The 26,413-nt window shown below is 35.0% G+C and overlaps 2 protein-coding genes across 8 annotated transcripts in view; both read left to right on the top strand.

The window, feature by feature from the left end:
* The window catches only part of LOC127801839 (probable helicase CHR10), a 33,591-nt gene extending 12,434 nt beyond the window's left edge, over positions 1-21,157 (top strand). For all 7 annotated transcript variants that reach the window (XM_052337298.1, XM_052337293.1, XM_052337292.1 and 4 more), the window contains 6 exons: positions 13,513-13,638; positions 13,709-14,364; positions 16,768-16,913; positions 17,395-17,556; positions 20,616-20,730; positions 20,817-21,157. In XM_052337298.1, the coding sequence (XP_052193258.1) occupies positions 13,513-13,638; positions 13,709-14,364; positions 16,768-16,913; positions 17,395-17,556; positions 20,616-20,730; positions 20,817-20,841 (1,230 nt within the window). In that variant the 3' untranslated portion in view covers positions 20,842-21,157. The remainder of the gene's footprint in view (positions 1-13,512; positions 13,639-13,708; positions 14,365-16,767; positions 16,914-17,394; positions 17,557-20,615; positions 20,731-20,816) is intronic.
* A 2,894-nt stretch (positions 21,158-24,051) lies between these two features.
* LOC127802613 (type III polyketide synthase A) lies at positions 24,052-25,473 on the top strand. Its single transcript, XM_052338525.1, has 2 exons — positions 24,052-24,201; positions 24,427-25,473. The coding sequence occupies exons 1-2, from the start codon at positions 24,090-24,092 to the stop codon at positions 25,392-25,394; spliced, it is 1,080 nt and encodes a 359-aa protein (XP_052194485.1). The 5' UTR covers positions 24,052-24,089; the 3' UTR covers positions 25,395-25,473.
* Positions 25,474-26,413: the final 940 nt, after the last annotated feature.

Below are 26,413 nucleotides of genomic sequence, written 5' to 3'. Positions count from 1 at the left end.
CATAGACAACAATTGACTTTTGCATTGGTGGCCTAGATTGAATTTCTCCCCACACCTATAGCACAACCCTAGCTGCCTCCTCTGGTCCTTGGCTAGGGATTTTGTTGAAGTATTAACCCTAGGATTCCATCTTGATTTGTAGTCCCCAGATTTCTGTCCAACTGTTGACCTGTTGAAGGTTGAATTCCTGCTGAGATGTGGTGCCTTTTAAAGATTGTTTTCAAGGCCATTTCTTGTAATCTTGCCTTCTCAACAGGTTGCTTGATAGTTTCAGGCTGCATCATCTTAACCACTGCCCTCAATTCATCATTAAGTCCGCTGATGAAACTAGAAACAAAATAATCTTTAGTTAAGGTAGGATGTATATTCATCATTAGAGACCTCAATTCTTCAAAACGGGCTTGGTAGTCTATCACTAACCTTTCTTGCTTAAACTCCTCGATTGTGTCTGTCATAGGTTTCTCACCAAACCTTATACAAAAGTCCTCCACAAAGGCTGCCCAATTTGTCTCATCTCTCACTTTGGTCCACCCTTGGAGCCATGCATCAGCCATGTCATTGAAGTAGGTTGTTGCAAGGTTTATCCTCTAACTTTTAGCCACTTGATAATATTAGGAAAACCTCTCACACGTCATAACCCACCACCTGGGTTTAGCACCCTCAAACATGGGAATTTCTAGCCTAGGTAGGGGTGTGTGTTGGTGATTTGGATGGGGTCACCTTACCTGAATGGCTTGGTCTATTACTGGTTGTTCTTTATCTTCTCGTGACATGGAAGCATGAGGGGGGATGCCTGTTTGTGTCAAGATTGGTTTTGACACAACTCTTGGAGGGAAATTTTCTGGCAGGCTGGCTTGAGGCATCTTGGAAAACATCTTTAGGAGCCCATCAATCCAGTGACTCAAGTTAGCTACTTCCTTCTTTAGTGATTGCATAGCCTCTCTGGTGGCTGTGTTCTCCTCCTTGCAGCGACCCAACTCTTCTTGAGTCTGCCGCAAACCCATCTCCATAGCCTCCAACCTTGCCTCTATCTGCTTCGTGTGGGTTCCTTTTGTCATTTCCTTTGTCGATTTCTTTCAACTTCACCCTGAACTTCAACTGGAATTACTTCCAATAATTGGTAATGGTCTCTGAAATTGCTTCCAGACACTGCCTTGTATTGCTTGCCTTCAAAATCTGATTAGAAACACTTAGATCTAGCCAAGAACTAGACTGCTTTGATACCAATTTTTTCAGGAACCCGAGTTTGATTGTAATTCCTTTGATGAGAGAATTGAAAGAGAGGGAGAAATAGAAAGGAAAAAGGGGAAGAATTAGACTGATTAAGATAAGAGGGAGAACTGAGAATTGAGAGAGAGAGAGAGGAGAATTTAGACAGGGAGTAGGGAGAAATAGAGAGATTTGAGAGAGATAAAGAGAGAATTTCAGAGAAAGAGAGAATTAACTTTTCAATTAATCAAAACCTAAAAAACGTACAAGAGTGGTACAACCTTACATAGAGGCTATTCCACTACTTCAACAAAGCAGTTTCTACTTCCTCCACTAGTGTAACTGGTCCTAAACACTACACAATTGTCACTAATATGTAAATAACTTACTAATACAATTTTGTAGAAATAAAAATAAAATATAACTAGCCTAAATCGTGACATTCCAAAGCTTGTGGATCCCCCTCAGTTCCAAGCTTGTGGATCCCTCGCAGTTTCAAAGCTCGTGGATCCCTTGTAGTTCCAAGCTTGTGGACCTGTCGTAGTTCCAAGGCTTGTGGATCCCTCGCGGCTCCAAGGCTACCATGCACCTACATCTACTGCTAGCCTTGCCATGGGCAACCACATTCGACTCAGATTACATCTTCCCAGACTGCCAAGACATCCTTTCGAACTACCCCTACCGGACAGTCAAAAGTCACCCACTACTTATTTCCACGAGCAAACACCTGCCAGTTTGTTCGCTTGGCTCTGTCGTGACCAAAGTGTTCTCGCACTATAAATTTCAATTGTTATACTTTGGAAACAATAGTAACAATGTTTGATGGAATGGAATGAGGATTCCACCCATATTTGGATGGAATGCCCATTGCCCATTTCCCACATATGATTGAGAGACCGTTTGGCTAGGCTTTCTTTAAAAAGAGTTTTAAGTCACGTAGTTCTTTAAGCTTTCTAAGGCTTTAAGTTATGTAGTGATTTAAGTTAATAAAAGTGTTTAGATAAATGTATTTTAAGTTGACATATATATATATAGAGAGAGATATATAGTTTTGATCTCCTAAGCATGTGACAATTCAAACATAATGATGTGAGACCCACCCTATTAAGTTGTTGTGTTAAAAGAATTAAATGGGTGAGTCCCACATAATTATGTTTGAGTTACTACATCAACGTTGCTTAGGAGATCAAAATTCTCTCTATATATATGTTTGATAAAACAAAAGCTTAAACCTATTAGAAGTGATGAAAATGACCAATAAGGACATACTTCAACTTTAAACAAATAAATCCATAAAAAAACTGTTTTCACTAATGAATTTAATAAATAATTTTTTTAATTTATATTTAAATAATTAAATTGACTTTTAAATAATAACTTTGATTTTTAAAAAAATATTAAATAATAATATTAAAAATAAATGTTAAATAATAAGTTTGAATTTTAAAATATTAAATATTATTTAAGAATAATTTTGACTTTAAATAATAATATTAAATAATTGACTTAATAAAATAAATTATATAATAAATTAATATTTATGATAATTATTTATTAATAAATTTGATAACCTTTAATAAATGTGAGGAATTATATTAAATAATAGTTTTAATCAATGGATATGAGAATTTATATTTATTCATTTAAAAGTTAAATTTGATTATTAATTAATTAATTAATTTATTCCTCACATTTAAATTAAAAATACATTCTATAATTAAATAAAAATTATGTTGAATTATTATATTAGTGAACACCAAATAAAATTGATAACTATTTATATAAAATGGGAGGAATTGTAGCAGCAACTTGCCAGATGCCAGATCTAGAGATGATGGTGGCTATGGACAAAGGGAACAGAGGAGAGAAGGGAGATGTCTGTTGAGGGAGAGATGAATGAGAGAAATTACAGGTTTTTAGCCCTAGAATTTGGGGATATTCTTTGGAATTTTTTTTAACGGGTATATTGGTCTTTTTGTTGGTCAGCTTTAGCTTTTTGGGTGTACCTTTAAGCTTCAAAAATAAAAAGTTGGCCCAAGCTAGCTTTTTAAAAATGCTGCATTGAAAGCTTTTAAGCTAGGTAGCATTTTTGCTATGGGTAAGTGTCCGCCTATTCTATCCCGCAAGTGGACGGATCGTGACAAGTAATATAGTGATGAATAGAGTGTCATACCCACGAGAACTAACTTTTGACGTTTACTCTAACTGATTTAACCTTAACCTAATACACACATTAACATTGACTTCAACTGTAAAGAAAACTAATTTACTAATAAAAGATGTAATTAGAACAATTTATTTGATTCAAAACTCACAAGGATAAGGCACTAGTGTTTGTGAATCCACCGTCGGCTTTCTATGATTCAATTATTCATTACTCGGGTTTTGCTATTCCTTATCTTAGGTTGAAAATCGATGATCCAATTATAACCAAAAGCCTCTCTCGATGGTCATTCAGTTCTATGTATATATATGAGATTAACTATCTCTAGTCAACTTTCGAACATATAAACATGCATTCAATCATAACGATCATCAAAATATGATTTCACAAGGCATAATGGTATCTTTACCTATTATAGGACCCTATGTTGTTTACTACCATGTCTAATCCGTATTGAATCTCTCGAAAGCAATACAAATCACAAATACGGTTCAATGGTGATCAAGCATTAAAACTACATTATGAACATAACAAACAATCAACCTGAATGAATAAGAAAATAGCAAACCGCGTAACTTTAAATCAAACCATTAGAAGTTGAGGTTTCATCATTCACCCTAGCTATAAACACTTAGCAATGCATTCTTGCAATCAAAAGAAAAAGAAAAGAGTTGGAATCTATAGCAAAGAATTGAGAAAGAAAAGAAAAATACAATCCAAGAGTATAGTCTTCAATCTTTCGTCTGCTTCTCTTCCATCCAAAAACTCCCCAAAATCCTCAAGAATAAGTCTTTATATAGTGCTTTTTAGGTACCTATATTGATAAAATTAAGCCCAAAATGAGTAGCAATCATGTTCATTGAATACTTAAATGCTAAGCTTGGACAACTAAATAAGAGTGCAAAATATGCTGATTAGTAAGCCTAGCCAAACACCTCCAATTATTTCAAAACATTGATGGCTAGCTTTAAAGTTGGTGTTGACCAGCTTTTAAGCCTAGCCAAACAGGCTTTGAATGGGCATTTCCTAGGTAATCGGTAATTCCATTCCAAAGTGCAACCAAATGCACTTTTGCCCCATTCCCATTCCCTCCACCAACATTCATCCAACTAAAAGACACCTTAAGGATCCTCCTATAAACATTCGAAGGCTAGAGTATAAGATGTGACAAATGAAATGATTTGTAAAAAAATATTTTGTGATTGTACAACCTAGAATCATTATCGTGTTTCCTTGTTGTACAAGTTGGTTTCACGTATCAAGTTATCAACTATCTAATGGAAGACGACCGTACCAATTGTCTTCATTCCCTCTATCTCATGAAAGTTTTCCATAGAAAGATGGTGTTGGAACTTTATCTCATAATTCCCTTAGTTGAGGGTTGCGTTAGGAAGGGCAATTGATGTAAAATTTTGTCACATTTTTCTTTTGCATGGATTTACATCGTCAATGTTTGTTTTAGAAGTCAATTGACATTAAAAATTATGTGTTACCAACCCTAACCTGGTTAGAATAAGGTATAATTGTTGATGATGACAGCCTAGCATCGTTATGCTGATAGCATTACTGGCTATACCCAAATGCCAATGTTTGATATTTCCTGGTAATAGCTAATTATGCTACGCATATCAAATTTTATGATTTATGTCCACCCAAGGCAAATTTGAGCACATAAGTGTTGAAGCAAGAGCTTCACAATGGATAAGAAGAAAATGCATGAGAGAGAAAGAACCTCTCTAATCTTATTGAATAGAAAAATGAAAAACACCAGCAAACGTATCACCAAGACTACTATTGATAGCTTATTAGTCACCAATTCGTTCCACATTCCCCCTCAAATCAGACTCCATAGCAGATGGCAAAGAATTAGGCTGTAGACTGTCTGGAGTAACAACATGGCTGCGACACACGGGTGACAGCTTGAGACCAAGCTTGTTGCATAGAAACAAAAATTTGTCCTTTGACAATTCTTTTGTGAAAATATCAACCACGTGATGAAGAGTGAGAACTTATTGGATTTCAACATCACCATTTTCTACTTTCTCTCGTACAAAATGCACATCAATCTCAATGTGCTTGGTATGAGAGTGAAAAACTAGATTCTCAGCAATACATTTGGCTGCTAGGTTATCACACCATAGGACTGGAGTATTAGCACATGAATAACCTAACTCTGAAAATAGAGATTTAAGCCAAAAGACCTTAGTCACCCCTTGTGCTACAGCCCTATATTCCGCTTCACCAACAGACCTGGCCATTATAGATTGCTTCCATGAGCCCCAAACTAATAAACTCTTGCCAAGGAAGACACATAACCCATTGGTAGATCGTCTAGTGACCTTACAACCCATATGATCAGCATCATTATACACGGTTAATGACAAATCATTAGGAGAAGGAGTAAACAACAGGCCTAGACCAACTGTCTCTTTTAGATACCGAAGCAACCTTTTACAAGCTAACTAGTGTTGCGAATTAGGTGATGACAAGAATTGACTCAATTTATTCCCTACAAATGCAATGTTTGGCCGAGTATGTGTCAAATACTGAAGAGAACCAATGATGGTTCTATAGAGAGATGGCTCAAAATAAAAATCACTCTCATCAGTCAAAGAAATACTCGGATTCATTGGAGTAGCACAGGGCTCGCAATCTTGCGTTGTTGCCTTTTTCAATAAGTCCAAAGTGTATTTGGATTGAGTAAGGTATATGCTAGTAGGGTCTTTATGAGCTTCAAACCCTAGGAAGTAGTTAATAGATCTTAAGAGCAAAGTGAGTGTCCAAATCTTGAATACATGCTTGAAGAGCTATAGAATTAGACCCCGTGATAAGAATATCATCCACATACACCAAAACAAAAAAAACACAAACTTGGAGGTTCTTTTAATAAACAGGGAAGCATCAGAAACAATTCTTTTAAAATCCCAATCTTGCAAGGCAGACCTTAATTTTGTGTACCAAGCTCTAGGAACTTGCTTGAGACCATAAAGAGACTTTTTCAATCGACAAACATGATAAGGAAATTGAGAATTCACAAGCCCTTCAGGTTGTGACATAAACACCTCTTCATTTAGATCTCCATTAAGAAATGCATGTCACGACCTTGGGTATTATAGGGGCAAAGTTGTAATTGAGTTACAATTACAGTTAGGGGGTATTTTTATAATTCGGTTACAACACATGGTTGTTGTTATTATGTTATTTTCCCTTTTTGTCTTGTAGCTTAAGTGGTTAGAGAGCTTTGTTTGGTAGCTAAGTGAGGCTATATATATATATTGCCTTAGCTGTAGGAAGGGAGTAAGGCTTGAATTGCATGAATTCTTAAATCTGATTTCCCTCTACGTCTCTCTCCATTCTCCCTCTTGTTTCTCTTTACTATTTCTCCCCTCTTTCCTCTTAATATCTCTATCTCTTTCTACTGAGTTCCCCATTCCTTCAATTCTGATGTCTTTCCCAATTCCTCTTTTAACCTATCACGAACCCTTAGTTCGTGACAATGCATTATTTACATCAACTTGTTAAATATCCCAGCCAAAGATAACAACCAAGGAAAACAAAACCCGAATTGTAGGAGGCTTGACAATAGGACTAAATGTTTCAGCATAGTCAATTCCAGGATTTTGGAGGAAACCCTTATCTACTAATTGAGCCTTATGCTTAAGAATGGACCCATCAGAATTGTATTTAATTCTAAACACCCACTTGTAGTCTATAAGGTTCATATCTGGAGAAAAGGGAACAAGATCCCATGTTTGATTAGGTTGAAGTGCAGAGAATTCTTCTTCCATAGCTTTAATCTAATTAGAGTCTAAGAGAGCTTCATGAACATAATTAGGCTCTAGGGAACTCACTAAGGCATGAGGTGATAAAAAGCTGCTTGGACTTGGATCTGGTGACCATAGGATGAATAGAAGATGCTGGAGCAACTTTATATTTAGGTAACTTGGATGGAATTGGATGCTGACCAGAGGTAGTGGGTAAGGGATTAGCAAAAGAGGAATCAATAGAGAGAGAAGGAGTTAAGGTGGGGATAGAGGGTTGTGTTACTTGAGGAGTTGAAGAACTAGAAGAGAAGGAGAAGGAAGGAAGAGATTGAAGAAATGTAGTAGAATGATTATTAGGAACTAATTGAGATTGAGAAGAAGTGGAAAACAAAAAAGGAAAGGGATACTCTGATGGATTAAATTGCATGTCTTGAGACATAGACTTTTCCTGAGGGATGCAAACACCTATATCCAGCTTGAACATGGCTATAACCAAGAAACACACACTTGGTGGAATGAAAATTGAATTTGTGCTTGTTATAGGGTCGAAGATAAGGAAAACAAGCACATCCAAAGGGCTGCAGTTGCATATAATTGGGTTGTCTGTGATAAAGAAGTTCAAAAGGAGATTGGAACTTGTGAGGGGAGGCCGATAATAGATTTATGAGGTAAACAATGGTTTGAAATGCCTCTGCCCAAAATTTTAAGGGCATGTGAACATGAGCTAATAATGTAAGACCCATCTTAGCTATGTGGCGATGTTTTCTTTCAGCTACACCATTTTGTTGGTATATGTAAGGGCAAGTAAACCTAGGCTGAATGCCATAGGTATGAAGATAAGGTAAAAACACTTTAAATTCTCCACCATTTTTAGTTTGAAGAGCTTTAAGTTTGGATTGATATTGTAATTCAACCAATTTGTGGAAAGATTTAAAAATGGTCAAGGCATCAGATTTTAGTTTCAAGGGATATAGCCATGTATACCTAGTGTAAGCATCAACAAAAATGATATAATATCGATACACCTCAGTTGAAATAATAGGAAGACCCCACAAATCTGAATAAACCAACTCTAAAGGTGCCTTTGTTGTGATTTTACAATTAGCAAAGGGAAGCTGATGTAATTTTCCTAACTTATAAGAATCACAAAATGAGAAATCAGAACTGGAACAAGTAACATTGATTTTATTCAAAATGAATTGGAGTACACGAAAAGAAGGATGCCCTAATCTGGCATGCCATTGCTGACATACATTGTTAATATGGGCTATATTGACATTAGAAGACTCATTAGAAGAGGACAGACTCTATCCTTTACAATTATTCATAAAGGAAGAAACATTGGCAGTAGGATTTCTGGGCTTGATAGAAGATACAACCTTGGACATAGCATGAGCAAATGCTGGAGCCAGTTGATAGAGCCCTTCTTTAAGAATTCCTTGAAGTAGCACCAGCTTTGAATCCTTGTCCTTAATCAAACTAGAATTAGAATGAAACTTAACAATCACATTATGATCCCTAGTATGCTGAGAAACACTAATAAGATTTTTCTTCATATTAGGAACATGAAGAATATTAGGTAAAGAAATGATGGAAGTGGGAGTAGTTTGAGTATACAACTAACCAAGTCACCAAGCCCAATGTTAGAGATAGATAGCTTCTTACCATTACCCATTGCAACTTTGTCACTGCCTCAATATGGAGATTGAAGAGAAAGGTTGTTAAGGCTGGAAGTAATGTGATTTGTAGCTCCTGAATCTACAAACCAAGAAGGTTCACCATGATAGGTTGAAAAAGAGGAGGATTGAGACTGTGTCTCTGAAGGTTGAAGCAAATAACCACAGTGAGCCCCAGGTGTAGATCCTATTTCAATCAAGTAAGCTTCAATAGACTCATTGGGATTAGCTATAATGGCCTGTGGGTCAGATTGCAACATATAACCACCTCTGCCAAATTTGGACTTGAATTACGTTTGAAGTTTCTATCAAACCTATGATAACATTTGTCCACAAAATGACCAGGCTTCCCACACAAAACCACCTCTATTAGAACCATTCCCATTCCTAGACCATTGAGAAGCAACATTAACATGCACAGGTGCACCAGAATCAAAACCAAGCACAACTGGACTAGGCACATTCTTCACAACAAGTCTTTGTTCATGCATCAGTAAAAGGACATTGCACCTTCTTTATATTTATTTCATCCATTTGATAGGTAATAAGACTCACAACAGTCTCATAATCATTGTCTAATCCATTGAGAATAGCCATCAATAGATCTTTATCATTTAAAGGTTCTCCAATAGCAGCTAGGGCATGTCCTATGGTCTTGATTTTCAAAATATAATCGTTGACAGACAAATCATTCTTCTTTATAGACTTTAATTTTGCTTCAATTAAAATGATTTTGCGACAGTTTGTTGGGAATAGAGGTTTTCAAGAATTGTCCATACCTCGGTAGATGATTCACAATGAATCACTTGTGCAAGAACGTCTTTCTCTATGGTAGAAAATAACCAACCTAGCAACAATTGATTTGACCTGATCCAATTGAGGTACTCAGGATTGACAACCTGAGCATCCTGATCGGAGGTGGCAAAATCGGAGAAATCTAACTTGATTGGTATAAAATTGAACGCCTTTGCCATTGCTGAGAAATCATATTGTGTGGCCGTTAACAGAGTGGAAGAAGAATGAGGAAGAGAAGAAGAACTGAATTCAGGATTAGAGGCCATTGACGCTAGTCTAGGGCTCTAATATCATGAAGCAAGAGAGAGAAAGAACCTCGCTGATCTTATTGAATAGAAAAATGAAAAACACCATTACTGAAACTGAAATGAAGCTAAGTTTATATACTTAGCTTTAACTGCCTAACAGCCTTACAGTGTATCTAACAAATACAACAGAATAATGGTAACATTAATTCACTACAACAGCAAGCATATCACCAAGACTATTATCGGCAGCTTATTAGTCACCAATTCCTTCCACAAGCGTGATGTTTCCATTGTGAATAACATTATTATAGTACATTATCTACTAATAATCTTAGCACATGGTCGCAGAGAAGTTATATGATTGGCGGTTTGGGATAATTAGGAAATTGTGTATTTTCTGTTTGATGAGATTTAGTAGTATTCATAAGAAGCATTTCATAACCTAAAGTAAGGTAAAAAAAGATGCTATGGTGACATAATAAGAATCATCATCTTTTCTCTAGCAAGATGAAATTCTAACATTGGTGGTGTGTGAGAATTAAAAATTGCGTGTTTTCTACATGATGTGCATTGTAGTATACACCAAATATAAGGTAAAGAAAGATACTGCTATGATGGAATAAAAATCAAAGTCTTTACTCTTAACAAGATTATTACGCATTACATAGAAATATACACCACCACCACCTTTTATCCTTCTATGTGGGATTGAGAACTTGAATTCTATCTCATCAATCATTTCTATTTATAACCTTATCTTTTGTGATACCCTTATAACTCATGTCACATGACCAAATCATCTTACTTGTGTAGAGCGTATCTTATATTCAATAGGAACTAGTTGGACTTTATTATGAATAAACTCATTTCTAATTTTATCTTTCTTGCATGACCACAATCCATCTTAACATCCTCATCTCTATTATGATTATATTTTGCAGATGTTGGTGCTTTACTGCCCAAGATTTTGTATTGTACAATAAAGCCAATCTTATACCTATCTTATAATTTTTTTTTAGCTTTAATAGAATCTTACTATACTATAATATGCCTTATGCACTTTTCTATTTTAACCATCTTAGTTTAATTTTATGGATAACATTCTCGTTAATCTCCCCAGCTTTTTGGAAGATTGATCCAAGACATTTAAATTGATCTTTCTTGGTATGACTTCTTTTCCAGTTTTACCAATAACATCATCTGCACTTATATTTTTACTAAACTTTCATTCCATATATTTGGTTTTCAATCTGCTTAACTGAAAACCTCTAAATTTTAGACTGTTTCTCCACATCTTGAGCTTAGTATGCATGCCTTCTTTTGTCTCATTCACCAACACAATGTCATCTGCAAATCAATACAAATCTACCTACTTATGTTTAATGAGTTCATCCATTACTAGGGCAAATAGCTAGGGGCTTAATGTAGATCTTTGATGTAATTCAATTGTAATTTAGGAAAGCCTTTAGTGTCTCCTTTGAACATTCTGACATGTTTTTTCTCCATGAAACATGCCTTTATTAACCCATCTATAAGCAATTTGGACTCTTTCTTTTTGTAAGACTTCTCTAAGAACAATGTTTTAAGCTTTTTCTAAATGCATAAATACCATTTGTTAATTTTTTTGTTTTTCTCTATACTTTTCTATTAGGCACCTCAGGAAGTTTATAGCTTCTGTTGTTGGCCTACCCTATGTGAAATTAAATTGGTTTTCAGGCTTACTTGGTTTCTCTTCTTAATCTTTGTCCAATCACTCTCCTAAAGTTCCATAGCATGCCTGATTCCACACTTTTTATTTATTTATTTATTTATTTTTTTTTTTGGGGGGGGGTGTGGGGGGCGGTGTGTGTGTTGTGGATAGCAGCAGCTGCTGATGCATCTACAATTGAGTTGTATTGTTGGGACCTGCAGTCTGTTCTCTTGATTTGCCACTAAGGTTCTTAGTGATGCTTTTGATTGTGAATTTCTTCCAAGTGGAGGTGTGTTGATATTCTGTTGGTATTACATTGTTTTACTTTTGTCTCATGCTTCTTGGGCATGAAAGCTTGGTTATAGATTTCGTCCCATACTGGCCGATACTGGATGAAATATAGTACAAAATACTCATCCTTTTGTTCCAAGTGGAGGTGTGTTGATAGTCTGTTGGTATTACATTGTTCTTTTGCAGAAGAGAGAGAACACGCCCACCCTCCAGAGAGTTCACAGATAACAGAGAGTGATTCACAGTCTGAATTCTGGGCATAAGAGTAGAGAGTGAGAAGAGAGGGAACCGAATAGATAGAAGGGAGAGAAAAGTGAAGTTAGAGAAAAGATTGATTAAGAGAGAAACAAAAAAAGAGAGTTGAGAAGAGAGAAACCCTTTTCTCAGCATCCAGAGAGTTCTCTGGGCACGCTATGTAGAGGCAGCAGAGCTATGTCCCTGCTTTATACTTAATATATATTAATGCATATATATTATGTATATTTTAGTTTGAATTATGTTGTTTTATTGACATGATAGGTTATTTATTAAAATGATTTCTTTTGTATTCTTAGGAGGGCAAGCCTTGGTAGCTACTTTAAGGTTGCTCCTTTGTGACTAGAAGGTCATGGGTTCAAATTGTGGAAAAAACCTTTTTGCAATGCAAGGGTAAGGTTGTGTGCAAGGATGACCTTTCCTCAGCCCTCGCAAAGCAGGGAGCTTCCTGCATTGGGGATGCACCCTTTTCAACTTGGCATTCTTACACTATTTAGCTTATAACTTATTGATTGTATATATTATTTGATAGTTAAGATTCTTAATTTTGTGAGTGATGTTCATTTCTTATTCGCCAACTCACCATATATACTGGATGGCAAATTCAATACCTTACTCCTATATAGTACTGGCAATTATAATATATATTACTGATTTATTATAATAATATATCTGAAACAGTATTTGATATTGTCTAGCACCTATACCATACTGGACCAATGACAAATCTGATACCATGTCCAGTGTGGTCTCAACTATGCACGAAAGCATTCCATGGTGTTTATCTGGTTTTAATTAGTCTACATCTTTGTAGATGGGCTCCCTACATTGTGTACTTCCTAGGAGACTGGGAACACCCCCTTCCCTCTATGCTTGTTTTAATTGTCTGCTATAAAATTGCTTACCTTCTGAGAGAGAGGGAGGATAATGTGATGAGTCCATTGCGTTTCTGTAACAGAAAAGGAGAAGTACTGATTCTATTGTCATTCTATAACAGCAAAGAGTGAAGTGATAACCAGTCATCTATCATAACAGAAAAGGATGAAGTGATAACTGCTCTTCTTTCCACAACGGAAAAGGATTAGGCGATAACTGCTAATCTTTCCATAACGGAAAAGGATTAAGCATTGAGGATGCCTTTGGCTTTAAACATCTTTCTTAACTTTAAAAATCAAGTCTTAAGTGGTACCTGTTTTTCTCTTCTCAGTCCCTCCCTCCATGACAAGTCTAGGAAAAATACACTGTTAGAGATTTGAGAGAAAGACCATTGATACGAAAATCTTGTGAAATAATTGTCCTTGAAGATACTTCTGGATACAATTTTTCTTTTCTTTGTTCTTTTTGTCTTGTATTCTTGTTCAATACTTTAGCTAGTTTTCATTTATGTTTTCTTTCTACAAAGTAATAACATGTATTGTAGGTTATCTTTTATGAGCAAGACTGGAATCCTCAGGTGGATAAGCAGGCTCTTCAACGGGCACATCGGATTGGTCAGATGAATCATGTCCTATCTATTAACTTAGTTGCTGGACGCACAGTTGAGGAGGTGAGATTAAGTGTGCTTTTGTTGGAGTTGAAGCTTCTTCCCTAACTCTTTAGTTCCAATGTCAATATAGGTTATTATGCGGAGAGCAGAGAAAAAGTTGCAGCTAAGCCATATTGTTGTAGGAGAGGATGCCATGGATGAGGAAGAGAAAAGCAGAGCAGGTGCTGAGGCTGGTGACTTGCGATCTGTCATATTTGGTCTGCATATGTTTGATCCTGATGAGATGAATGATAAACAGTCAGAGCAGTTAAATGTTTATGAATTGAATAATATTGCTGAAAGGGTGATTGCATTGCGGAACAAGCAACAATCAGATGAGGATGATAGGAAGTTCAAAGTTGATCCAATAGATATGGTAGACGGGCATGACCTTGCAAAAGAAGATCCTACTTCTGTTGCTTATCCTGGTTTTGATGAAGCATCATATCTCTCTTGGGTTGAGAAATTTAAAGAATCATCACAGTTAAATGATAGTGGGATCTTAGAGTTGGGAAATAGAAGAAACTGGGATGAGGAAAAGCGTCAAAGAGCTGAGGCCTTGAGAAAGAAGGTAGAGGAAAAGAAGTTGTCGAAGTGGAAAGCTCATGGATACCATTCTCTATCTGTGAAGGATCCTATCTGTCCTAACTGCGATGGGATGTTGGATTCGGGTTCTATTAATTACGTTTATGGAGACTGTACACATCCATCAAAAATGTGTCCCTCAGTTCCTGCAATCATACTCAGGTATCTGTTACTGCATGCTGATTGGCATAATCAATTAATTTCTTAGCAGCTTTTCTAATACCATCTACAAGACTCTTCTAACTACTCCTTGGTAGGTTCTTCACAAGTCTTTTAACACCTCACCTATATTCTTTGTTGATCTCTGGGCACTTCTATCAAATGCCTCAGCAAGTAGATAGCTTCCATTGTTGACCTACTAGGCATGAAAATCAAATTGGTTTTTAAGAGACCCTAGTTTCTATTCTTAACTCTTTTTTTTTTTGTTTGTTTTCAGTCACCTTCTCCCAAAGTTTCATAGCATGACTTACTAGTTTTATCCCTTTTAAATTTCTGCAACTTTCAAGATCTCCTTTATTCTTGTAATAGAATATTCTTCCTCTACTCTTCAGGCTTTCCATTAATTTTAAGGTTCACATTAAATAATTTTGTTAACCATAACACATTTCTTTCTCCATACATTTTCATACTTCAATCAGGATATTATCTTGTCAAACTGAGTAATTCTGCATCTTTTTACTGACTTCACTTCATTTGGTCAAATATGCATATAGAATATGTAATTCTTATCTTCTTTAGAATTGCCAAGATGTTGTAATGTGACATTAGTTCATTCACATTCATTGTATAGTTTTGAGAAATACTCCTATATCTCCTTGATTGCTCTCTCATTTATTAACACTTTTTGCCCTGTCTTTTATGCACTTCAGCTTGCTTATATCCCTTCTATTTTTTCTTTCTTTAGCCAATATATATATATCTTTTTATTTTGCGTTAAAAATTGGTAGAATTTTTTTTATGAACTTCTGTCATTGCTTAATTTTGCTTTCTTTTTAAGCAAGAATATACATTTTCAAAATTTTCTTGCTATAGTATGTATTCAAAATTGTTTAGCAATCTCTCTTGGTCTTGATCTTTTTTTATGCCCCCTGACTCCACCACCATGTGGTTTGTGGTTTTTCCCCTCAACTCTCTTTGAATAGTTTTGTCGTGTTTCAAATGGAAGCAGTCATCTCATTTCACATAGCTGTATCTTTCACAATCTAAGCTCTTCTGTCACACATCTTTTTTTGAAGATAATTTATTTTTTCACTTTCTAGATCTCACCCTTTAATTTTTAAGCTTCCTTGTTCTTTTAATTATTCCTCATTTTTTGATGTGTACTTCAAGAACCATAAGCTAATGTTGAGTGGTTAGGCACTTATTTGGTATGACTTTGCAATTTTTTGCAGCATAATCAATCCTTTTGTCATAATAAAGAACTCTATTTGGGTGGTCAATTCAGCCATTTGTAAATGTGACCAAATAGTCATCCCACTTGAATGTGCTATTGGCTATGATGAGATCATATGCTGTGGCAAAATATAAAATAGCTTCTCTTATTATTTTGTTCTCCAAAGCCATAATCTCAAGGCATGTATCTCTATGCTCATTCACTTCTTTGCTCATATTGCTACTAAAGTTGCCTCCTATAGCAATATTTTCTCCTCTATGTATTTCTTCGAACAACCACTCTAAATGTTTCTCATGTTTATGTCTTCTCTAAATTCAACTTCTGCAGCTATATTGACAATATTCAAAGTAGTTTTTGCGTAACTATTATAATCATGATAATCTTACCTCTCAACCTCTTGACATCCACTACCTCATCTTTTAATGTCTTATCCATAATAATCCCTACTCTATTCCTCGTACAATTCTTTATTGAGTATCAATTATCAAAGTTTATATGCTAAGTCAGCCAATATTTTAGGTTTCTTACAGCACCATATCGTTCTTGGAGGCAAAAATTATGATTCTTCTCTTAATAATCACATCCATCTCTAATCGATTTTCCTTTCAGAGTTCTTCTATGATCCAATCTCAGCCTTTGCCCTGGATTGATTTCTTTACTCACATTCATCCATGAAAGTGTTAGAATGCTTGTGAGTTTAACACAGCATCCTGGCATCAATACAATGGTCCTAGCCTTTCTTTTCACCATACTTTGGGAAATGCAGCACGTTGCTAGGAGGTTTAAGCCTCTACAAGATAGTTTTTTTGCCTAAAACTCATATTGAAAAGATTCAACAATTTTCATACTACTTGTTGACTGCCTAACACATTCTTCCTTTATCAAACCTTGGGAATGGCTGTAATAAGGAATAATACCTTCTACAATGGAAGTTCTGAGAGGATATTCAATCCATATCCAGAGTTTCTAACTGTCACCCCCTTTCCCCCCGCATATGTTGTGGCTGGTCCTTTGTTGAGTGGTTGGCTACTACGAATGCCCTTAACAAAGGAATTTCATTTGGTACTTAATATCTTAAGAATATAAAATTTTGTAATTATTCATTGAGCCCCTATCAAGTTATTTTTCTTCTTTCAATAATTTGTGCTCTTCTTACCTTGTTTATTTTGCAGCTGTGTTGATAACTCTGGGAACTGGGGTCATGGAGGCATGTTTGATGCCCTGGCAAAACTTTCAACCAGTGTCCCGGGTGTGTATCATCAAGCTTCTGAATTTAAGGACCTGGACCTTGGTGACCTTCATCTTATAGAAATCAAAGGTCTGTTCTTGATTCTCACTGTCTTTTGTTCATAATCCGTCATCTTTCCCCTGAATTGGTTGCAGTGTGCAGTCACAAAAGAAATGAGGGTTCACATTGCAGGCACAGTCATGTGTCGTGGCAATACTACCTTACATTTGTCCCTCCTTATCAAAAGACCCACAAATTGGGCACCAACAGAAGGGCAGTAATGTTGATAAATTCTTATACCACAAAGAGTTAAAGTATTTTGTTGATTATTGGAAATAGCATTCCAAATTTCTCTCATTCCCCCCCCCCCCCTCCCACCCCACTGGGGGGTGTTTGTTATGGACATTTGATGGAACCTCAACCACATATTTGACCATCCAACACTTGAATTCTATTTCCCTCTTGCGATATCAAATAGGTGGTTACAGAACTTGAGATGTTTATGCACTGAATGTGTTCCCTTTTAAAAATTTATCCTTGTATTATTTTTAAATTAGCTGTTTCCACGCAGAGGGATCTGATGAGAGAACCATTGGCAAGGCTCCTCTATGGGTGGCATTGGCAGTTGTACAATCTTACAATCCCAAGCGTAAAGTCCGTCGGAGCAATATCTCTATTCCTGATTTGGAGATTTGCTTATCAAAAGCATCATCCTCAGCCGCACAAAATTCTGGTATTTAGATCTAGACACTAAGTATCTATCTGTTTGCTGTAGGTTCAGCATAGTTCATCCTTCTGAAAAAATTTGCAATCTAGGTTGTGTATTCTTTCTTGTTAAAGCATCTAATGTTTATATCTTCTCCATTTTTTCTATGTCGTTTCTTGTGTGGTCCAGCTGTTGATTCCTTAGATGTTACTGGAACTGTGCCCTAGACAGTAATAGTGCATGTCAAATTTGATCTCATTACCACTAGACTTGAGATTCTTCTTGCCTATTGTATTGGAGAACATGGTAGTTGATGCTAGGGTTATGAGAACTCCTAACTGATTGTTTGAGAAACATATATACTTGATGAGTTTTGTTGAGAGCTATTGAGAAGAAGGGAGTTCAGGTTGCTTATATACAGTATAGGTTATTACCTACTTGTATGTGATAGAACTTGTGGTGTTGATACCAAGGCCTTTTTATTAACCAAGACTCCCTATAGTCCTTACCTTTTCTGCTCTAGTGATGGATGAACTTGCTAAGCAATTTGAAGAACGGGTGCCTAGAAATATGTATTGCATCTGATATTTATTATCTTGGTGGATGAGACAAAAGAAGGGTGAATACTAAGCTTGAATTATGAAATCTTAGAATTGAAAAAGGTTCGAAAGTTGAGTAGATCAAAAATCAAATATGGAATATAAGTCTAGTGAAGGGGGGAGATATTGTGGAGAGACTTGTCTTTGAAGTTTAAATTATTGTAAAGAAGATCAGTTTAGATATCTCAAATCAATTGTGCAAAAAAGAAAGGGAGATTATTGAGAATGTCATGTGTAGAACCAAGGTAACATAATTAGAGATGTAATTCAACATTTTATGTGATTATAATATTTGTAAATATAAAAAGGAAGTTTTATCAAATGGCTATAAGACTAGGTTTGTTGTATGATTTAGAATTTGGGTAGCAACCACGTGCACAAAATATGAACATAACTAATGAGAATGTTACAATGGATGTGGGATCATGCAAGAAAAGAGAGGAGTATGTTTATTGAAGATGCATAAAACATGATTAAGATGGGTTTAAATTGTGAGCAATAGACCAATAGATGCACCTGTGAGAAGAGTAGACAGAATAAAAAATATTTGTAAAAGGAAGTAGGGGAAGACCAAGAAAACACTTCGTGGAGAACATTTAGGCAGGACACAATATATGATGGCTTTGCAAAAGATAGTGCTATAGGCAAAGATGAAGGAAGAGCTAGCATTCTTGTAGTCATTCCTAGAGTGGGATTAAAGATTCTGATGATAGTAATGAACATGATAAAAGGACAAAAATCCTATACAAAATTCACATTGTTTTGATCTACAATTCACTTGCTAGTTGCTATGAGGAAGTAAAACAAAAGAAATTGGAAGCAAAAGGAAAACAATCCTCATTGAGAATACTTGGAAAATAATCCTCATTCAAGGTATAAGGGTATCTCTATATACAATAGTCCACCTCTTTAATGGACAATTAGGATTGATTTTTATTTAAGGGTAAATTACACTCACACCGACTAAGGTTAGGAAAAATTCAGGGACTTACCTTCTACTTTGAGAAATTACACTAACCTCCCCTCGAGGTTAGAAATTTGGAAGTCAGTGTAATTTCGGAAAATAGAAGGGAAGCCCCTTGAATTTTGCCTAACCTTAAGGGGGGTGTGAGTGTAATGTACACTTATTTAACAACTACAATACATTCCCTAGATTACTTAGATCTCCCATTTAGTAGTTATAATTATTCCTAACACCACTCCTTAGATAACTACTTCACAATGAATAGGCCTAATCAAAATCTTACCAAATAAAAACTCATGGAAAAAGAAGGTATATGGGTATCTTTAATTATAATAGTCCACCTCTTTATTGGATTTTGATTCCACCATTACAATACATTTTGTAGATTATTAAGTTACTCTGAGTGATCATCCATTAATAATGATAGTGTTGGGACTTTATCTCATCATTCTCTCGTTAAAGAGTTGTGTCAAAAGGGCATCTAGTGTAAAATTTTGCTAATTGGCATGTTGTGTTCTTTTGTATGGATTTGTATTGTCAATGTGACTTTTAAAAGTCAATTGGTATTATGGATAACTATGCCACTAATCATAACTTGGTTAAGATACGATGCAATAGATGATGATGGTCATCCATTAATGATAATTATTCACTACTCTCCCCTTTAAATAACTACTTTAAAATGAGTAGGCCTCGTTAATATTTTTTTGAATAAAACTCTTGTGAGAAAAATAAATAAAAAGAAGAAGAGTAGGCTATTCTCACGTGGTTAAATAATCTTTTCTCAATATATATATTGTATGCATAATATCTTCAATTGTTTTGCATGAGTAATCCTTAAGTCGATGCATAATAATATTAGATACCAACTTCCTAAATATCTTAGTTGATAAAACATTTTGTGAATAAATTTTTCTAAATTATTACTTGACAATTGTATTTGTCAAACCTCAGTATCATCATTCTACTGAAGTTCATATGTATTAAAGAAATTCAGAGAAATATGTTTGGTTCTATCATTATCATGTGGCATTTTTTTTTTTTTTGTATTATACGCCACGTTGTCCTTTTAGAACACTGTCTGCATATTCTTGAATCTTGAGTAAATATAGCTCACACTTCTTTTGACATACTATACCATGAACCTGAACCAACTAATATTAAATACATGACTTGGGTATATAATCAGTATCTACATATCCAACTATTTGCTTGGATTCGTGTGGGATAAAATAGCCCGTATCAGTTGTACCATGAAGATGACATCAATTATGTTTGATTTGAGTCCATTCGCTTTGAATTGGTACTAAATTTAAACACGAATGTCATTGGGTCTGTAGTGTTTTGTATCAGACGAGTGCTGGTTGGAAATGAACACGGAACCTTTTTGGTTGTTTGTTTGTTATTTTTTTTTCCCTGATGAAAACCTCTTTAGTTAATTGCTTTGCTTACGCATTATCTTGTTCCTTTAGGACTTTTAGTGCATGCCTAATATATTGTCTCCTTATCTAAATCTTAAAAAGCTTCAATCCACATGCCAAGAATTGGGTATCAAGTTGGATCAGATCGGTCAGAATGGTACACAGTTGAGCGACTTCTGCGGAAATATGCTGCATTATATGGCATAAAGATTTTTGTGTACGTTTCTCTGTCTCTCCCTCTGAAATATATCAAACTGTTAACGTATAATGTAACCTGAGTTCTGTTACTTGTGATTTATATAGGTATTATCACCAGCGTTCATCCTGAGGCCAGTGGCAGGACAGAAGGGTGTATATGTCAATTGCCAACAGTTGATCATGGTATTCCACCCATCCTTCAATGCTTGTGGATATATGTGCCTTTGCTTTGCCTTTGATCACTTCCACCGAGCAGGTTGCTGCTTCTGGTGTAGTGCCGCCTTTCCTCCGTGGACGGTGAGTTGGTTTCCTCATGGAAACGTATAATAGTCAATGTGTCACCAATCTTTGTTACTTGCTTTTGATCCTGATTGTGCAACACTGGCAAAATTCCGAGAAATCAAAGTAATCTAAGTTCATCGAATCGCGCTTATAATATAACTGCTAAGGAGGGCGGGAGCATTCATCAATCATCGTCAACCACAACCACAACCAGCTCAAATTCATTTTTATAAATGATGCCATGGTAGATTATGGAAAACCTTTTTTAATTTTTCAATATGGTTGAATCTCCATGAAATGGAGAACTCAAATCTTTAATTTTTTTTAAATTTTATATTATGAATAATAAAATATTTTAAAAAAAGACATTTTTAATTTATTTAAAATGAATGCCATTGCTTTTTGAAACATAAAATGTCAGAATATATAAAGTTGTAAAATCAAAGTTGAAAGTTTAAAAAAGATTGTTTTGATTTTATCTTTTTTGGTTGGGGTTGGGGCTTATTTGGAGTGAAGTAATAGTGATATTTTTTTTTCCATAACACTGCAATGGTGTTTGAGGTTTTAGTTTGAAATTAGAAGATAATAAATAGCTACTTTATTCTCCAAACTTTATTTCAATTTACACATCTAATGGCCTTTATTTCAATTTTATCATTCTCCAAATGTTTTCTTTTTTCTATTTCAAATTTAAGCACTACATCTATTAAATAGTTGTAGTGACTGTATTTGATAAGAAATCCGTGTTCAATATGATAATATGATAAAAAAACAATATAATCTCCAATCATTTAACTGGCTAATTAACCTATCCAAGCAAAAAAGTCCACATCCCTATTCATTGCCAGTTTTGTAAAATCTACTAATGTGCACAAATTGAAAGCCATTTTCATCTTTAGAGAGCCATGCAACAAAGTTTGTCAAATTCCATTAGATATGTTACATTTGAGGATACATGCATTCATAACAAATACTAGCTCATATATTTGAAAGCAATGGCATAATGTTTAAAAGAAAAAGAGAAAGGGCTAGGCTTAGCTAAGATTAGTGGCTATTGGTTCTCCCATGCAAACAAGACAAAAAAAATATACGTTCATTTGATTTGACATCTAAAACGTCAAGAGGGGTTAAAATTAATTGTGTGCAAAAAAATATACATTTATTTGATTTGACATCTAATAGGTGAAGAGGGGTTGAAATTAGTTGTATTTTAACTGTGAACATATATAGATAAAAAAAATTAGGTATAATTAAGAGAAGTTAATAAAGATAATATGAATTGAAGATAAATTAAGCAATTTAGTAACAAATCGAAAAAGAAAAGTTTAAGAGATCTTATAAGAAGTAAGCAAGTGGAATTTTACTTTTTCGTTTCATTTAAAAATAAGATAAATATATGAAAGATAAAAAAAAAAAAGAAGTGAAAACAAGCTTCGAAAAACATAATAACCTCACTATTGATCATTTGTGATGGTTATTAAAAGTTTGTTATTACAATACCAAATTTGTTTTTGGTATTGAGGTAAATTCGTAAAATTCTTTTTTATCTAGATATAATATGTCACATGCATAAAAGATATTTTATATTGATCAATAACTTTGAAATAAAATTATCTTACTATTTAACTTTATCATGACACTTATGAATATATATATATATATATTATATAACTTAATGAGTTGTTCAAAATTTACACATTTATTTTGTTTAAATGTTTCAGATAATGCTCCACTTACCACACCTATAAGGATCTGAGATGAAAGACACATAAATTCAAATGACTTGGCTATATTAAAATAAAAATAAAATAAAATGTTAATACAAAATCTACCTCTTGAAATAGTTTTCTCTCCTTTCTATTTCTTTTTATTTTGTAACATATATATGCACCATGTTTTAAACTACGTGTAAGTTTCTTTCTCTTCCCCCACCCTTTTTTTACATTGATTAAATAATACTAGCAGTAAGCAGGAAATTCTGTTTCTACCTTCTTTCCTAAATCAAATAATAACAATAATATATATATATAAATATAATTGTATGCATCTAAGTTTAATAAGTTTTCCTTCAAATTTTTTGAATCATGACATAAGATATTTGGGATTATCGCCCTTGCACAGTCACCCGCCGCTCGTACTCTTGATTTCAACAAATGAGGTAAATCGCAAGTGAAATCTTTGTCTACTTTGTCTTATTGCGCATGACAAGGAGCTGAATCCATGATCTATTGATACGAATCTCATCTTATCATGACCCAATCACTTGATCTATGTCCTGAGAGTTGTGATATAAGATATTTGTTAAATTTAAATCTTGAGAAAGTATCAAGTATAAAAAATATTCATTTAAATATATTAAAGTAACACCAACAAATCTATGTGAGATCAGTAGGGCCTTTTTTTCTAAATAATAAATTTTAATTATATATTATAGTTGAAGTTAGTAAGATATATATGCAATTTTTAATAATTTAAAATTTTAGGTTGTCAATTATTATCTTTAGATATTTAAGCTAGTCATGACAAATTTTTGTTTTTTCTTTTTGACAAAAATTTTCAGTATAGAAATAAATTCACAAAGTGAAGTAGAGGTGTTACAAAAAAATAATATTGATATTGAGAACAATGATTTACTAAAATTTTAAATATTAATCTCGCCATATTAATTCCTAAATTAGTGCAGGAATTACACTTTGGAAACAAAGAATGGTAAGTAAGAATTAGTTCTCACTTCTCAAGACTCACACCCAACAAACTAGTTTAATTCAAGAAAGGAAAAGAGTGTTAACCTCTTCAAATTCACACTTTCCACCAACAAGAACCAATAACCATACTAGAACTATTAAACTATGCCTTCTCTCAAGCTCATGCCAACCTGCCTTGAATCAAACCTTCTCCAAGAACAAGTGTTGCCCTCATTTATACTTTGCCAATCTCATCACACCTTTTCACCTTTTCATTGAGATCTCAATTTCCTAAACTTCGTTCTCTATTACTCAAATCATGTCGAATGCTAATAGCACCAGTGGCGCTCCAGAGCAACATTATCCTTCATGGAAACGGGTCCCCACGCCAGGCAAAGCGACTATCCTTGCCATGGGGAAGGCCTTCCCCAGCCAACTTGTCCCTCAAGATTGCCTAGTTGAAGGTTTCATTCGAGACACAAAATGTGAAGATTTGGCCATTAAGGAGAAACTCGAACGTTTGTGTAAGTGTATTTATAATTCCTTGAACCCATGAATGTGCTAAACTTGGGTATATAGCAAAATATTTCTCGCTTTCCTTTCATCAACACCAAACTTGCAATTTGCTTCGTCTTAATTATGCATTTTATAGGTTGTTTTAGGTTTAGCGAAATTTTGGCAACTTGTTCTTTGATCAAATGCTGCAGCTAGATTAGTTGACTATGTGTATATTTCTCCATTTTTGTTAGGTAAAACAACTACTGTGAAGACAAGATACACAGTCATGTCCAAAGAGATATTAGCCAAGTATCCAGAACTAGCAACAGAAGGCTCCCCAACCATCAACCAACGGCTTGAAATAGCCAACCCTGCTGTTCTAGAGATGGCAATGGAAGCTAGCCTTACTTGCATCAAAGAGTGGGGAAGGCCAGCTGCCGATATAACTCACATAGTCTACGTTTCTTCAAGTGAAATCCGGCTGCCAGGAGGTGATCTCTACCTAGCCAGCCAACTGGGGCTGAGGAATGATGTTGGTCGCGTAATGCTCTACTTCTTGGGCTGCTATGGCGGTGTCACTGGCTTGAGAGTCGCCAAGGACATAGCCGAAAACAACCCTGGCAGTCGGATTCTCCTCACGACCTCTGAAACCACCATACTTGGCTTCCGGCCCCCCAACAAGGCGCGACCTTATGACCTTGTGGGGGCTGCACTTTTCGGCGATGGAGCAGCTGCAGCCATCATTGGCACCGATCCTCTACCTGGCGAAAACTCCCCTTTCATGGAGCTAAACTATGCCGTCCAGCAGTTCTTACCCGGGACACACAATATCATCGATGGCCGGCTCTCAGAAGAAGGCATAAACTTCAAACTCGGCAGGGATCTCCCCCAAAAAATTGAGGAAAACATTGAGAAATTCTGCAAGAGGCTGATGGCCAAGGCTGCTGGTTTGAGTGACTTCAATGACTTGTTTTGGGCCGTTCATCCCGGGGGCCCTGCGATACTGAACCGGCTAGAGAGCACCCTGAAGCTGAGAAGCGAGAAGCTTGAATGCAGCAGAAGGGCCTTGATGGATTTTGGGAATGTGAGCAGCAACACCATCTTCTATGTGATGGAGTATATGAGGGAGGAGCTAAAGAGAACTGGTGAAGAGTGGGGGCTTGCTTTAGCATTTGGGCCTGGGATTACTTTTGAAGGGATTCTCATCCGCAGCCTGTAATAGCTTGGGATTGTTTGGTTTAATCTTTGTTGAGGAAGCAATATTTGAAGTTAATTAGCAAGCAGTGAGCTATATGAGATATGGGAATTTCATTTGTTTTTATCTATGAGATACGTGGAAGAAGAATGGTTGAGTTTGTTGACGTTGGAAATTACCTCTACATGGTCTTGTCCCATCATCCGTTTTCAGAGTAAATTTCAATAATATTTTAGAAATTAAATTAATAGCATACTTAGTTAAAAAATCTATGTAGATATATAATAAATATGCAGTTAGTGAAAATTTTAAAATATAATAAATATTTCTTATATTTATACTAAATCTTATATGTGCACCATATATTATATATTTTTTTACAATAATAATATATCTTAATATATGAAGTTATTCGTAATAAGATAGAAGTAGTACCAATAGAGGAGAAGATGAGAGAAACTAAACTAAGATGGTTTGGTCATGTGAGAAGGAGACCAAGAGACCTCCTATGAAAAGAGTTGATGAAATGGAACAATTAATCAAAAAAAGAGATAGAGACAGACCTAAAAAGATTTTGAGTGAGACATTAAAATTTGATATAAAGTGTATGAATCTCAATGAAGATATGACAAAAGATAGAAATACATGGAAGTCTAAAATTCATGTAGCCGACCCCACATAGTGGGATAAAGCCTGGATATGTTGTTGTTGTTGTAATATATCTTAATCCCACTAGGGTTTAGTCTTATTTTTAAAAAGATTTGTATACTTTTATAAAAACAGATCGGCTTATTTTAGATTTTAGTTTAAGTGTATTAATAATTAAATTAAATAAAATATTTAATATATTTTGGTGTGAATTTTAATAATGTGATAATGGTTTAAATTAATGTGTTTTGCTTAATCAGACCGCCAATTCAGCCCATGGAATAAATATTCCACAAAGAAAATAAAAAAAAATAATATCATTATACAATCTAGAGAGTGCGATTTTGTTCACCCCCATTTAATGGGATTAAAATAACCCCCGTGAAAACCTAACG

Source organism: Diospyros lotus, chromosome 5, assembly GCF_014633365.1.
Source record: "Diospyros lotus cultivar Yz01 chromosome 5, ASM1463336v1, whole genome shotgun sequence".
In the NCBI taxonomy this organism is placed as follows: Eukaryota; Viridiplantae; Streptophyta; class Magnoliopsida; order Ericales; family Ebenaceae; genus Diospyros; species Diospyros lotus.
This window is presented reverse-complemented; position numbering and strand designations above follow the sequence as displayed.

Coding starts and splice junctions, on each gene's coding strand:
- LOC127802613 (XM_052338525.1), top strand. CDS start 24,090: ATGGGGAAGGCCTTCCCCAGCCAACTTGTCCCTCAAGATTGCCTAGTT. Junction 24,202..24,426: donor GGAGAAACTCGAACGTTTGT/GTAAGTGTATTT, acceptor CATTTTTGTTAG/GTAAAACAACTACTGTGAAG.